Genomic DNA, 16,605 nt, shown 5'->3' on the forward strand with positions numbered 1-16,605 from the left:
CCCTAGAATAGGGCAGGACATCCCTAAAACAAAACAGGCAACTTGTCCAACTTCTCAGTGCATCTATAGTTTATAAATAACTTTAAAAATGCAGTCCTGTCCTAACATCTGCAGAACATCGTCTGCTTCAGCAGCCTTGTGTTTTATTTATTCACTCTATCACTCAATCAGCTTGACTGCACTGAGGCTGCTGAAGAAAATGCCGCTTCGGGTGAAAAAATAAATAAAATAAAAAAGGAAATACTTTTTTTTATTAGATCCAGGCAACATCATACAATGGAAAAGTCATTTGTAGACATTTTCTGATAAAAAAAAAAAAACGAATAATTTTATTGTACAGCATATTTGAGAATTTGATTCAGCTCGATCCTTTCCAGAAATGAATGGAAGCAATTTATATTAAAATGACTGTAATATTATCAAAGCACAGCTGAATGGAATGTGGAGTGAGCATTAATATGTGCTTTGTATTTATGCATTATAAGGGGGCTCTGAACTTTAGCGACAGACAGTGTCTGTGTTTTTAATAAGGGGGCTCTGAACTTTAGCGACAGACAGTGCCTGTGTTTTTAATAAGGGGGCTCTGAACTTTAGCGACAGACAGTGTCTGTGTTTTTAATAAGGGGGCTCTGAACTTTAGTGACAGACAGTGCCTGTGTTTTTAATAAGGGGGCTCTGAACTTTAGCGACAGACAGTGTCTGTGTTTTTAATAAGGGGGCTCTGAACTTTAGCGACAGACAGTGCCTGTGTTTTTAATAAGGGGGCTCTGAACTTTAGCGACAGACAGTGCCTGTGTTTTTAATAAGGGGGCTCTGAACTTTAGCGACAGACAGTGCCTGTGTTTTTAATAAGGGGGCTCTGAACTTTAGCGACAGACAGTGTCTGTGTTTTTAATAAGGGGGCTCTGAACTTTAGCGACAGACAGTGTCTGTGTTTTTAATAAGGGGTCTCTGAACTTTAGCGACAGACAGTGTCTGTGTTTTTAATAAGGGGGCTCTGAACTTTAGCGACAGACAGTGTCTGTGTTTTTAATAAGGGGGCTCTGAACTTTAGCGACAGACAGTGCCTGTGTTTTTAATAAGGGGGCTCTGAACTTTAGCGACAGACAGTGCCTGTGTTTTTAATAAGGGGGCTCTGAACTTTAGCGACAGACAGTGCCTGTGTTTTTAATAAGGGGGCTCTGAACTTTAGCGACAGACAGTGCCTGTGTTTTTAATAAGGGGGCTCTGAACTTTAGCGACAGACAGTGCCTGTGTTTTTAATAAGGGGGCTCTGAACTTTAGCGACAGACAGTGTCTGGGTTTTGCTTGCAGTAGCAGCACTTCATCAGCTTTGCAGGGCAGCGATGCAAGCTGATTGATACAGAGTGCAACACTTTCTGAAAGTTGACATTAACCCACACCAAACCCGCATCTTATAGCATTAACTGAATTAATTATGTGCTTTGTCATGTTTCAGTGTGTAACAATTCAAATGCCACATTATAGGAGTGAAACTTTTTCGATTAAGCAAATCTAATCTTTAAAAAAAACAAATCATCCTTTTACATATTTAACACTGATGAGTAAAAAGCCATGGCATTTACTGAATATAAGTACTGCAGTACTTAATGATTGTGTAGGCTCTTGAGAAACCTAACAACCCATAAGGGATTCATTCTTTACCATGGAGGTATTAACTTCCAGAGGAAAGTCGGCACAAGCATTTCTATACAAGTCATGACAGACTGCTTACTCAAAAAAAGGAATTTTAAAGGCAGTTTTTTGTTACTTAAAATTATTATTTTTGTTGGTCTTTCCAATATAAACAAGACAGGAGACAGCTCAGAATGAACCAGAGACCATAATGGACTGTGGCTTATACCACTTACAACTTCAGCTTTAGTCTAAATTGATTTTTTAAATAGTGTTGGGACTATCCTGTAAATCAAAATGAATAGCACTGCTGTAACCATTACAGAGAATAGCTTCGGCCATTTAATTTGGGTTCTCAGCCAGTGCAGGACTGCAGTTTCTATGCTTATCCAATTAAAGTTCATCTTGAGAAGTGGACAGACACTTACGCCCAGATTTAGTCGATACTTTGGAGGTTTCTCTAATGACTTGACACACATAGCACCGGGGCCATTTGCTGTCTAACTTTAATGAGGAAATAAACTGCAGGAAGAGACACTGAGAATGCACATAGTATTTGGAAATGAACTGCAGGAAAAGACACTGAGAATGCAGATACTCTTTGGAAATGAAGAGCAGGGTGAGACACTGGGAATGCACATACTCTTTGGAAATGAAGAGCAGGGTGAGACATTGGGAATGCACATACTCTTTGGAAATGAACTGCAGGGACACGGAGTTAGGTCATTTAATAAGTGACATCACCGTGTGAGGGTGTGTCCATCTCCTGGACTGTAGAAGTTTAATTCTTGGAAAAGAAAGGGATCCTTTTTTTTCATGCGATGGTGAGTAATACAAAGGATAGGATTTTCTACTCTTGTTTGCCTTGCTTCAAACAAGGACCTAGACTATCTATTCTGTCTGGGTTTGGGCAGGAAAAGGTGAAGGTAAATCCTAGAGCAGGAGTGTCCAATCACGGTCCAGGAGGGCCGTTCCACTCCAGGTTTAACAGGTACAATGAGATAATCAACTACTTCTGGATCTAGGTGGAGGTGTACTTGGTTCAATTAAACACTTTAGAACAGGGTTGGAGCAAAGACCTGGAGTGGAAGATCCATTTTCTTTTATAGAATAATGTCCTATTTGATATAACCTGTAGCTCACATCAACTGGGGGGACGGGGGGGATGAAACCGGTTCTCATTTATATTGGGAACAGGGGAGTGGAACTGGAGAGCTGGAACTGAGATCATAATATAAATCACTATCATTTTGTAGATCTCCCAGTTTCATATATAAATGATGCAAACATTAAGCTTCCGGGTATTTCAGTGGCACAGTCCCTGCATTCCACATGACGAGATTGCATGAAGGAAAGTAGAGAGATTAAAAATCACGTTGGTCATTCGAAAAGCATTGATTGGTTTGAGAGTTGCACCTGGAAGTTTCACATGAACTCAGACTCCCAGAAGCCTCAGGCTGTGGCTCTGTTACTACCGAGACACCAAACACACAGCGATGACCTGGTCACCCATTGGGGAATTGCCAAGGTCCAGCCTTGCATAGTTTCTGTGATCTTACATCATCAAGCTACACGGTGGTATTGCTGCAGACCACAGATCACACTCAAGGATAAAGGAGGTCATATTTTGTTCAACTTACCATTTTGTTTTACATGATTTGTCTGTTTTTTCGCATTGTCAGCAGAGACTCCATGTATCTCCACACGCACGTAGGGATCTATACCTTTGGAGCCCCTGGGCACTGGCAGGCTGTATCCACTTATAACCTGCATGCAGACAAATGGAGATCATTAGGATAGGGCATCATCAGTGCTGCCTTCCAGCAAATGTGTTTGTGGAGGACGAGGTCAGCTTTCAGTATGAAAAAGCTGAACGATTACACGCACGCCATTCTGTTTAGGAGCTGTATCGGAAAAAAGAAGAGAAACACTATCGGAACCAGTGGAACTGCTGCAATGTGAAGAGTTTTGTTTTAATAACAGTTAGGTGTCACGTGTAAGTGAGTCTAACCAGCTCTACTGTAATTAAGAAATGCCCTCTAAGTGTCTAACACAGGGGTCTCTAACCCTGGTCCCGGAGAGCTACAGGGTCTTATGGTTTTCACTTCAACCGAGCACTCAGCTACTTAATTGAACCAATTATTGGCTTAATCAGTCAAGATTAACAGGTGTTCCAGATCTTTAGCCACTGATGATGTAAAGACACCTATAAAACCTGCAGGATTGGGGCTCCCAGGACCAGGCTTGGAGATCCCTGATCTAAAGTCATTCTCAAATAAATCTAATTTCTCTGTCAAAATTTGCTGGAGGTTACATTGCTGCCGGGGTGAACTTTTGAATTTAAACTCAAGACTCTAAAATAGGCAAAGACCTGTGTGGTTTTGTATGGAGTTAAAAGCGTGACGCAAACAATAAGTACTCTATCCCACACGATGCAGTTCTCTGAGGACTGCACAATTAACAATCAGTGTTTGTTGCAGACACAGATCTTTTCTCATGATTGGTTGTCCACCAGTATGTTCATAAGTGATAAAGGATGCCTCATCTGGTAAATGCATGCTGTAGCACAGGCAGGGTTGGTGATTTTTTTTTATTTAAAAAAAAAATCTGATTTATTTGATTTAAATCAAATCTTTTTTTTTAAATCAATTTTATTTATTTATTTATTTAAATTATGGATTTTTTTTGTAGTACTGTAGTTGTAGCTCTACAGTACCTCCAAACTGTACATTTAAGGATGTTGGAAATAGTGGTTTGTGAATAGTTACATTCCAAATTAAATTACTCAATCTTAAATGAATACATACATAAAGCAAATTATTTATCATTGTGGCATCCTCTAAATGTGAACTACAAGAATTGAGCGATGGAGTACGCCAGAGAAAAATCCCCCTCACTCATCCCAGTCATTCTTTTCTTTTACTTTTCTTTCTTTGATTTCCTCTTTCTGTGTCAGTCCAAACACACGCAGTTGTTACTTAGGACTACTTCGCTTTTTATAGTGTAGTCAATTGATAAAGTTCCTGATTGCACCATTAAATAAACCTGGTTTCAGAATCAGAATCGCTTCTCCGAATATGTTAATGATGGGGCAGACGCTCTATAACAGGGCAAGACATGTCTTCAGAATACCCTTTCAGTGCAGTATTTTTTATTTTATTTTATTTTTTTATGTCTTTGCTCCATATATGCGCCACAGAATCGGGGGCAAGCGCCATTCTCGCTTGCACTCGCATTTGTGCTGTGATCAGAATACAGCCCTAAGAGTTTTAGTTTAAAGACAGTAAGAGTTTAAGATGTCTGTGTTAATAAAATGTTTTTAAAACATACTTTTCACGTCTTTTCCTTGAGAAACTATATAAAATAGGTAGGAAATTAAAAAATGATTTAAATCAATGATTCTTTTTTTTTTTTTAATCAGTGATTTTAAATCGACTTGATTTAAATCAGCCAACCCTACTATGCTGGCCTGTTTTACAAGAACCTTCATAAAATCCAATAGCGGTGCAAAGCCGTGCTGGAATCATGGTGCCTGTGTCTCCACACATCCGCAGACTGGATCTGTGTGTGTGTATGATGTTAAAGCCTCGGCTCAGTCACACACTGCCAGGTAAAGTGCACAGGAGGCTGGTAAATAATGCAGTAAGCAGACACCAGTTAATTACATTGAAGTGTAAAATGTAGCATGATTGTGTGCCAATGCAGCTTTAATAAAGTTTGGTCATTTTGACAAATTAATAAGCCTAGCCTCGCTCCCCACCAAACCCCCCCACTTTCGAATGGATTGTCTGGGGGGTGGGGGAGAGGGGTCGAATTGAGTTTGTGTTTTGTTGAATTTATTGCCTGCTGCTGTTACAAGCAAATATCTATAATCAAGCAGCTGAATGGCAGGCAGGAGGATTGCAGGGCAGGAGCCCTAAGTGTCAGACATTCATGGAAATGTGAAACTTAAATAAATAATAGAGAGAGAATCAGTGAAGCACAGTTTATTGATCAAAGCAAAACAAGGCTTTGATATGTTGTATATATATATATATATATATATATATATATATATATATATATATATATATGTGTGTGTGTGTGTGTGTTTGAAAGCAGGTATAACTGCAGTGTTTTTTTGGATGGACAGAAAAGTTTTAAACCATAATTTATTTTAGGACATTTCGGACAAGCTTCAGCTGTGTAGAAACAAAAGTAAACACAGTGCAGTAGACTTATATTGTATAATACATTGCAACAGGGTGAACACCCTGCACATGCAAACAGTTTATTTATGGGATTTATTTTAAATTCAGGTAGCTTATTTATTTTGTACCAGTACTTGTTTCCATTCACTCCCATATTTTACAGTGTAAATGTGCATAATTATTCCACCAACAACATCAATGCAAGTATTATCTTAATTTTGATATTTAAATGTGTTTATTTTATAAATGCTCAACAGTGTTGTAAAATGTATGTGTTTGCCAAGCACAGGAAAGGGTTTCCTGAGCCTTGTTTAACAGACTTCATTTCCATGCGAGATTGTGGAGGGAATGGAGTGAAATGTGTGCCTTGATTGGTGGGCCAATAAATTCCTCAGTTTGGTTCAACGGATGCAGGTGTGTATAAAAGACTGCACCAGGGGTGTATGTTCAGTCCTGCTTAGGCTTGGGCTGAGGAAGGAGTGCTAGTAGATGCAGGTGTGTATAAAAGGCTGCACCAGGGGTGTATGTTCAGTCCTGCTTAGGCTTGGGCTGAGGAAGGAGTGCTAGTAGGGGCTCACAAAAGCAGCCAGAAGTTTGACGCTGTCGTTATTTGTTAAGTCATGTGTTTTGTTTTTGTTATAAAAATTCTCAATGGATGCCTCATTTAGTTTGTTTCTGACTAATTGCTTGCAATTTGCACCTATAAACTGTACATTATCTATATATATGTTTGGTAGAGAAATTAAAAGATCAGGTTTTCTTTATTTTATTTAACATAGCAAAATTTGGTGCATTTAAATATTTTTTTCAGATATGGGAAGAGTTTACAATATATACTGCTGATCTTTCTTGATTACAACGAGTGTCTCTAGATTAAAGTAGAGCATGCTATTTTTTTTAACAAGTGGTTACTACCTAGGCAACTGCCCAAACTTGCATATTACTTAATCTAATTCATAGCATAATCAGGGTGTGTCCACCAGAGGGAACCCTAACTTAACCCTTTTTCTGCAAAACTGGCCACATATAGTCGGTGAGTCGGTGTGAAGTAGTGGGTCAGGATCCCCCCCATATATATATATATATATATATACATATACACATACATATACATACGTACATACTTGTGCAGGCATCATGACTATTTACAGAGTTCTAAGCTGATGATTTTAATGTATCTGGTTGAAACAGAATGAGAAGCACTCTAAGTAATAAGAGGTCTGTAGGAGATGAAAGCCAATCTATCTATAACCAATAAAAATGACAGAAAACTATTCATCATTTTAGATCCAGCCTTCAGCCAGTATGTAAAAGAGCAATATTAATGCTGTCAGGCCAGCTTATAAATAATGACAGCTCAAGGGCCATCTTAAAGGGGTCTTTTCAGACAGCCGTCATTAGCAAAATAAACAGGATCACAGCGGTCGCTAGAGACAGATGAACTTCAATAGCAAATAAACAGGATCACAGCGGTCGCTAGAGACAGATGAACTTCAATAGCAAATAAACAGGATCACAGCGATCGCTATAGACAGATGAACTTCAATAGCAAATAAACAGGATCACAGCGGTCGCTAGAGACAGATGAACTTCAATAGCAAATAAACAGGATCACAGCGATCGCTAGAGACAGATGAACTTCAATAGCAAATAAACAGGATCACAGCGGTCGCTAGAGACAGAGGAACTTCAATAGCAAATAAACAGGATCACAGCGGTCGCTAGAGACAGATGAACTTCAATAGCAAATAAACAGGATCACAGCGGTCGCTAGAGACAGATGAACTTCAATAGCAAATAAACAGGATCACAGCGGTCGCTAGAGACAGATGAACTTCAATAGCAAATAAACAGGATCACAGTGATCGCTATAGACACTAATTCCATTGCACAGTTAATATCGACGCATGTGTTCTTGTGGAGAAAATGCCTTCTCTGCCTTTAGGAGTGTGTCCTTGAGTTACCGCTCTTTAGTAAACCAACCAAGCTATGCTAGCAAGTCTAACATCAACCGATCCGAAAATGGAAAACATTATATGTCAACTTGAACGGATCAAAACCCACACTCGGAATCAGAGCAATCAAGAGCGTCTCTCATCCCTGGCGCTTATTTCCATTGAAAAGGAGAGACTTTTATAACTTCAGACCAACAGAGAGCAATTCTACAATGATGTCACGGACATCTTCGTCCAGAAGGAGAGAAGGATGGACTTCATATACAAGTAGATGTAAGTGCAAGTATTTATTTTCATTTTAATTGTCGGGTATTGGTGAGCAAATGTTTAAAGAACGGAAACAGGTTAACTGTAGATTTGGGCATTGATTTAAAAACACTAATAGTATGAATTAAATCAGTGTATACGCTTTACAGTACATTCTTTTGTGGACAATAATAACCATCAATTTGACATTGAGGTCAGATAATAATAAAGTAGGTATTGAAATTCAGTGCCATCTGTCGGTTGAATCGTGTAATTACATCGGGGGTTTCGTTGAGCTGCGTCTAACAGTCTCGTTCCCAACCGTGCATAATTAGAATTCTGCTCTCTATAAGCCTGCCAATCGAATCTATGTAAATTGGGGTGTGAGACTGGCCAGTGCCTACCCAACCACTGACCTCACCGCACGTTACTGGTGGGGCCGTAATACTGATGCACAGCACTTTTGCAGTTTTCTCCCATGCTTGTCCCATGGTTGTACTATACATTTACCATAGTTTACCATGGTTTGCCATGTTTTTAAATATGCTTTACAACACCGCTCTGTGCTTTACAATGCTATACCAACCTTTCACTGTGCTTTATTACACTTTGCTCTGCTTTCACTATGAGAAACTTTTCGTGGTGTCAGATAGTTTGATACAACAGATGGCATGTATGAGAGATATACTGTTCAATTGTTCAAATGTAATGATTTACTGGATTATTGATTGTACCCACTGAAGCTCAGAGCCGCCAGGAAGCCCACTCTTGGCAAAGCCAGCTTGTACCGTACAGCACCCTATACGATAGTCTATATATAGCGTAATATTAGCTTAATATTGAAACACATGCATAATGTTCTGCTTAGGACTGAATCTTATATGCTTTTCAATATATTTGGATAAATAAGGAACACATGTTATGTAAAATGCAGTCATGGGAATTACATTTCATTGTGAATTCTGCAGACTGATCTATAGCAGTATTCAATAAGGAACAGGCATCGGGGAGAAGTATTAAATGAAAGGCGTTGTGCTTGCCCCCTGTAGTTCCATCAGAAATCATGAAATCTGTGATAACTGTGAAAACAATGCAGTCTCAAGCATTGACCCCTGTGGCAGGTGTAGGGGTGATGCAGTGCTCAAGACAAGGACAAACAACACAGTACTGGTGAAATGATGGGTTATTTTGTAATCCAAAGTCTGATGACAACAGTAAACAATAATGATAACAGGCAATACACAGCGTTGTGTTTTGCTCTGTTTAATCCACGGGTTCAGTCCCTAAATAATAGTCCTGGTATTTAAACACCCACAGTTAACACAAACATGATCACATGTCTACAGTGAGTGCTAAAGTGCTCATGGTGCAAATACAGTTAACCGGGACACAAGTGCAGTGTGGTCCGGGTTTGGTGCTGGCCTTTAGACAGCTCTGGATCGTGTTAGCCGTCTAATAACAACAAACAAACAGTTTTTAGACACGACAAACAAACAAAACACTCACGATTACAATATGGGTCTCCTTCTGGTTTAGCATTAACCATAACAAAGGAGATGATCACCTCGCTACGTCCCCTTATATACCGTCAATCATGACCCCTTGGTTAACGATTGCAACCGCTCTTCCAATTAATGGCTGCCACATCATTTCCCTTCTGGGTCGATGATTTAGTGTAGCTCCGCCCCTTTATTAGATGGCCGACTTCTGTCTAACCCTGGGAATGAATTGTCTGGCCATCCAGTCCATGGCATTCTGTTCCCTTTACACAGCGCCCTCACAGGTCGGGAGGGAGATTTATTACCAAGAAGCATTTTGTCTCTGTCACACCCCTCATGCCTTTCACTGGGCTTGAAACCAAAGTAAACTATGTAACAATGCTTGCTATAACTGGATAGTAAAACCATGGGAAAAGCAGGGGAAAACTGCAAAATGACTGCAAATCTACTGTGGTAAACTTTTAAAAGAGATACCCATTACCTGCCAAAGGTGTGGCGTTCCCTTAAAACTTTGATGTCCAAGGCCTCTGAAAGGGGGAACAGTAACATAAAATAGGCATACGGGAAACCAGTGGCACTGGAACAGTTTTTAAAGTGGGGGTGCTGAAAGCCATTGAACAAAACTGTAACCCCATGTATATGATGGAAGCCATGCTGTCGCACCCCCAGCACCCCTAGTTCCAGCACCCCTACGGGAAACTGACTCTTAAGGTTAACAGTGATGTACAATGGAGTTTTGTTACTTCCACAACAATGAAATCCACAAGAAATTGATAAGTAAGTGCACATTTTCGATTGCTTCCTTACGCTGTGACTATTAATCACCTCCCTTCTAAAAACAAAGCGAATTGAAAAGAAAACAGCCATTACCTTCACTAGCAGATTAGTCGCCTTGAAATCTGGCTGAAAAGCATTTGGATCAAAGGGTTTCTCACTAACTCTCATAAAGTGTGGTTTGAGAACATAGCCGCAGTTTCCATTGTCTTGAAACTTGCCCCTGTTCAGATCCATAGCCTCTCCGAGGGACTGGAAATTCAATGCCACTGTAAAATAAAGAAGAAAAAATACACCGTCCTTATGAATTTACTGGGCTGCAATTAAGTCACTTTGGGGTATATCCACACATGGTGTAGCTTATTTAGTTGACTTGGAGTTCTGAATTGTGGCCATGCGGAACACAATGACACACACACACACACAAAAGAAACTGCCCATAGATGGCGCTGCTGAATCCCATACCACATAGTTAATTTACTAGGAGTGTTAACATCCCAGAGTGATACAATGCTGAATGAATGAGTTCAGGCCTCAAGCACCCAGCTCTGAAGTTGCTCACAGTTAATTAACCATATGCTATGCACATATGGGCTTCTACATTGCGTTCCCCTGTGCTAGCAAGTACACATCTATTGGGACGTAGCTTAACACAATATAAAGCTGAGAACTGAGTCCCAGTCTGCAGGTAAAGGCCTGTGTTTTCCGCTATAGGATACCAGGCAAATTAACCATTCCACAGCAAATGTATGACTGGGCCCTCAGTGGAAAATTGTGCTGTTTATGATACACAGTTTTTTAGTAAGAAACGCTGACTGTTCCAAGCAAGCACCATACTGCTGCACTTGCATTTCGTCTGTGCCCTAAAACCCCTTTCCTGCTCCACTGAGTTCTTCCTTCTCGCACTTAAGTCGTAGCAACCCCAAGTGCAACTAATGAGAATAAAGAAGATTTACAGAGGAGCAGAAGCACTCCCGCTAAGGCTGGTGCTTATGTAAGACTTGCCGTAGCAGTCGGAGTAAAGCTGCAAGGCATCTGTGTGCTCTGTCCTATATTAGGAGGTAGTATGGCCTCGGCTGAGCAGGACGAGCTGAACCTCCTCTTCTCCTGATGCAGCAGAACAGAACGAGGAGGACGTGTTCACTTCTCGTTTGCCCTAAAGGATTTGTTTCTTTATCTGATCCTGACTGATTACCCACCTGGCTTGCAAGTGAAGTGGTTGTACAGATTATTTATTTTATGATCTCAGCACGATGCTTTATGTGCACTACTGTAAAGCATGCATTGTTCTCTGCCTTAACCTGCTCTACCCAGTTCATACAACTGCAGCCAGACCTGTGTCCTTAGTTGGTTCCATGATATACCTTTTATTGTGTTAATCATTTCCTCTAATTGGTATCTCTCCACTCCCACACCGAGGAGAAAGCCACTGCCCTCAGACTTCACAGTTGCAGTGAAGCATGAAAATACATTCAACACAGAATCGAGCCTGAGGTTTTAAGCATTAAAAAATAAATCCATGCAAGGTATGAGTATGCAATATAATAGGCACGAGTTTAGAAGGTACAGTAGTAATGGATTCAGTAATGTGAATAGCGGGACAGTTTTTTTTTTTTGCTTGATGTTCTGTTGAGATGTGAAAACCTTGAAAGATGCAACATCATTGCTGCTTGCTAAGACAGACAAGCTATGGAGTGAGAGGAGAACTTCTCTTTTAATTTTTGCTGCTGAAATGCTTTTAAAATATGATTGCCCAGCAATATACCGTATGAAATGGAAGCGATAAAGTGCTATAGAATCGGGAATCATGTGTGGCGTGAGACGAAACGCTAAGCAGCCCAGGTTTAAGATCTGGGAGCTCTGCTGGACAAAATGCTCATTTCAGACTATTATTACTGTGCCAGTCAAGAGTGTGGCAACAGCATATTACCCATCATTACAGAAATGGGTTTATCTGTCTGACGAGAGGACAGGTAAAGTAATCCGGAGGAGGGGGGGTGACGTGGCATAGCTGACAAATTCACTCGCCTCTCATTTCTTTCACCTGTAGAGCCCTGGGTTGGAATCTTACTCGAGTCACAAGTCAAAATTAGTTTGGTAACTTGAACCAGCCTTCGGTGGGGACAAAGCCCACCATCAATGAGACACATGAGAGAGGCCCAGGACTGAATGGCAGGCAGGGGTGTTCAGAAAATGATCAATTTTGATTGTGACAACACTATTTTTTTTGCTTTAAAAAATACTATGTTTAATCATGAAATATCTTATAAACCTTATAGAAATACTTATTTTTAGACCGTGAAATGCTGTAAAATAAGCGATTTTTCACAGTGAAGAAAAAAAAAATACAACCCTACTAATAGTATAAGCATTAGCACTTGGGGCACAGGGTCTCAACTGCCAAAAATGAGTAAACATAGTCCAGTCACAGAGCACACAAGACCATGCAGCATGAAAGACAGGGTCACCTGGACGTGTTAACCACTGATCTGCAGGCACCTACCCAGCTGTGCGCCAACGTTCCAGAACTCCTGCGGGTTATAATTGGAAGAGAGGGCCCTGGAGCCTGCAGGGTATATCCTTGTGATGAACTTCATGTTGTGGAGCACAAACTCTGCACCTACAGGGCAAGAAGGAACAACTTAGTTATTATTATAAATACATGCAGAAACAATTAAACTGGGCAGAAAGATGAGCTGATATACTCAACACATCACAACCACATCAACACAAGGTAGTTTCTTGTATACATTCATGCAGTACACACACGCACACACCTGAGTTCATGGCTAGTTTGCGTGCTTTGGCCTCCGCAAGTGAAGTGTTTTCATAAAACTTCTGATTTGCGATAGAATGCTTGAAGCTGACAAAATGGACCGACTTTGTGTAAATGACGAGATCGGACAGTGCCATTGCCAATGCTATCTTCTTCTCCTGGTTAGAAAACAAAGACAGAAGAAGCACATGAGAAGACAGATAGATCTGCCCAATAGAGATGCTCTATCAGTGATCACATGAAAAGACAGATAGATCTGCCCAATGGAGATGCTCTATCAGTGATCACATGAGAAGACAGATAGATCTGCCCAATAGAGATGCTCTATCAGTGATTACATGAGAAGACAGATAGATCTGCCCAATAGAGATGCTCTATCAGTGATCACATGAGAAGACAGATAGATCTGCCCAATGGAGATGCTCTATCAGTGATCACATGAGAAGACAGATAGATCTGCCCAATAGAGATGCTCTATCAGTGATCACATGAGAAGACAGATAGATCTGCCCAATAGAGATGCTCTATCAGTGATCACATGAGAAGACAGATAGATCTGCCCAATAGAGATGCTCTATCAGTGATCACATGAGAAGACAGATAGATCTGCCCAATAGAGATGCTCTATCAGTGATCACATGAGAAGACAGATAGATCTGCCCAATAGAGATGCTCTATCAGTGATCACATGAGAAGACAGATAGATCCGCCCAATAGAGATGCTCTATCAGTGATCACATGAGAAGACAGATAGATCTGCCCAATAGAGATGCTCTATCAGTGATCACATGAGAAGACAGATAGATCTGCCCAATAGAGATGCTCTATCAGTGATTACATGAGAAGACAGATAGATCTGCCCAATAGAGATGCTCTATCAGTGATCACATGAGAAGACAGATAGATCTGCCCAATAGAGATGCTCTATCAGTGATCACATGAGAAGACAGATAGATCTGCCCAATAGAGATGCTCTATCAGTGATCACATGAGAAGACAGATAGATCTGCCCAATAGAGATGCTCTATCAGTGATCACATGAGAAGACAGATAGATCTGCCCAATAGAGATGCTCTATCAGTGATCACATGAGAAGACAGATAGATCTGCCCAATAGAGATGCTCTATCAGTGATCACATGAGAAGACAGATAGATCTGCCCAATAGAGATGCTCTATCAGTGATCACATGAGAAGACAGATAGATCTGCCCAATAGAGATGCTCTATCAGTGATCACATGAGAAGACAGATAGATCCGCCCAATAGAGATGCTCTATCAGTGATGGCGTCTTCTGCAGATTGGTAGCTCAAATTCTGTTTTACAGCAGTCTGCCATGTTCATTATTGTTTGCAGTCATTCAGAGTCACTCTTATTACAATTGCTCAAATATTATGTTTTTTTACTGAAAAGTCTGTGGTAAGGAGATTTCACTGTGAGTGCAGGAACTGCTCTTCAGTTCTAGCTGTCTGCCATAGAAATCTATAATCTAGGCTAGATCAGCAAGAGTCTTTATATTAGTAACCACCAGCACCACCTAGTGCACAGCTAGTGAAAAGAAAAGGAAACATGATTCTTATGGCAGATCACTAGATACTGAGGAGCAGCCCCTAACAGGTGAAAGCACCTTAACACAGACTTTTATATATAGATGTAGGCAACACTTTACATGAAGTGTCTCTAATTACTGTGTATTTACATAGTAGTTACTTAGTAAATACATGTGTACACATAATTACAATGTTATTATGCATCGTTACAAGGTACTTAATGTGTAAATCATTTTGCATGACATAACCCTAATCCTAAACCTAACCCTAACTGTAAACCCCCTAACCCAACTGTAACCCTTCTCTGATACGATTGTGTCCTTACATATTCATGCAAAAAGATTTACACACAAAGTACATTGTAACGATGCACGGGTAAAGTATTGTATTTCGCTGAATGTAAATGGAAATATAAAATAAATTACGTGTACAGATTATTATATACAGATAAATGCACTAACATCAAAATTAACATCAAAGTTACTCAAGCACTTTACAATAGCTTGTGAAACAGTGTTGTAATTAACAGCCTGTAGGTAAAGTGTATCTGCAAGGACAGCTTTCAGTTCTAGTACGTCAGATGCATGTTCACCATTTAGGTCTTGCAAAACAAATACAATGTGTAACCCATACTGATCTTGTACATCAGTCGACTCATCAGTGTGACCACTGACAAGCAACCGGACTGTTTTACCAATTCCATAATCTCCTGCTTGTAATACTCAGTAACTTTAGGTAAGTATTCATGTCTCAGCTGGGCTGATGAAGGAATCACTCCACCATTTGCTACACTCTGTCTGAAGAATTTCCGTAACTTTTGGTTGTCCAATTTTTAAAAAGGGATATTTGCGCAAAAAAATGCCGCTGTCAAGCCAGTAATGCCTTTGATGCAGATTGAGGGCAACCTTACTGCTCAGCGATACATTGATGAAGTCCTTGAGGCAACAGTTTTTCCGTTCCTGCAAGCCAATCCGGAAGTGTCGATTTTCCAGTAGGACAATGCAAGACCACACTGTGCTAGGATTACAATTGCATGACTTCAGGAAAACAATGTCAAGGTCTTGCCGTGGCCAGCTTTTTCTTCTGACTTGAGTCCATCTGTGGGACCAAATCACCACATCCCACAGCAGTCTATCCAGAGGCTGATCAGGTCTATGCATCAACGCTACCAGGATTGTGTTAATGCTCAGGGAGGTCATACCCGATACTAACTTTGTAATGTTTTCATTTTGACAGTGTGTCACGTTTCACACTGAAAACTTATGGCGTTTCTTTTGTGCATCAGTATATATATATATATATATATATATATATATATATATATATATATAGTATATTGTATATATATTGTGACAGGGCACTGGCCCTGCAACTTAAAATGCTTGTTTTGTAATAGTGGTGGGGGTGGGGTTAAAGTTCCCCTGCCAGTGTAATTGTTTTCTATTGTTAATTATCACCTGCACCTGGCCATGATTGTAAATTCGAGCCAGGTGCAGAGCATTTAAGGAGAGCAGGCAGTCTGTTTTGGGTCTCTCCTGTAGAAGAGCCCCGATGGTGAGTGTATCTGTGCGTATTAAAAAAAAAAAAGTACTGTGTAAGCCTCTTTGTTATTGTTATGTGTAAACCTGTGTGGTTTTGTGTTGTGCAAAAGGTAAACAGCTTGGCTGTCCTGGGTTAGTTAGGATCCTGAAAAGTGTAAGTGTATATATATATATATATATATATATATTGTGAAAGAATCGAACCTCTTTGCGGTTCGTTGCCCCTTTAAAAACACTGACCCAACACACGGAAATGGATTTTTGAAAGCGCGGTTGCGCTATTTTTAATGAACACAAAAACAAAATAAACAAAACAAACACCTAGCTCTCTTTGAGCACTAACTAAAACAGAACAGGAACCTAAACTAAACAGGACAGCTAAGCTGTTTACCTGTACAAAACAAAAGAAACAAAACAGCACACACAAAACAAAGGCTTCA

At 40.2% G+C, this 16,605-nt stretch overlaps 1 protein-coding gene across 1 annotated transcript in view; it reads right to left on the minus strand.

The window, feature by feature from the left end:
• LOC117414633 (1-phosphatidylinositol 4,5-bisphosphate phosphodiesterase zeta-1-like) overlaps nucleotides 1-16,605 on the minus strand; it is a 35,548-nt gene that overhangs the window by 1,370 nt on the left and 17,573 nt on the right. Inside the window, exons 5-8 of the mRNA XM_034024388.3 lie at nucleotides 13,077-13,233; nucleotides 12,803-12,919; nucleotides 10,396-10,568; nucleotides 3,276-3,402 (exon numbers count right to left, since the gene is read on the minus strand). Of these exons, the coding sequence (XP_033880279.3) occupies nucleotides 3,276-3,402; nucleotides 10,396-10,568; nucleotides 12,803-12,919; nucleotides 13,077-13,233 (574 nt within the window). The remainder of the gene's footprint in view (nucleotides 1-3,275; nucleotides 3,403-10,395; nucleotides 10,569-12,802; nucleotides 12,920-13,076; nucleotides 13,234-16,605) is intronic.

Source organism: Acipenser ruthenus, chromosome 7 (assembly GCF_902713425.1).
Source record: "Acipenser ruthenus chromosome 7, fAciRut3.2 maternal haplotype, whole genome shotgun sequence".
Classification (NCBI taxonomy): domain Eukaryota; kingdom Metazoa; phylum Chordata; class Actinopteri; order Acipenseriformes; family Acipenseridae; genus Acipenser; species Acipenser ruthenus.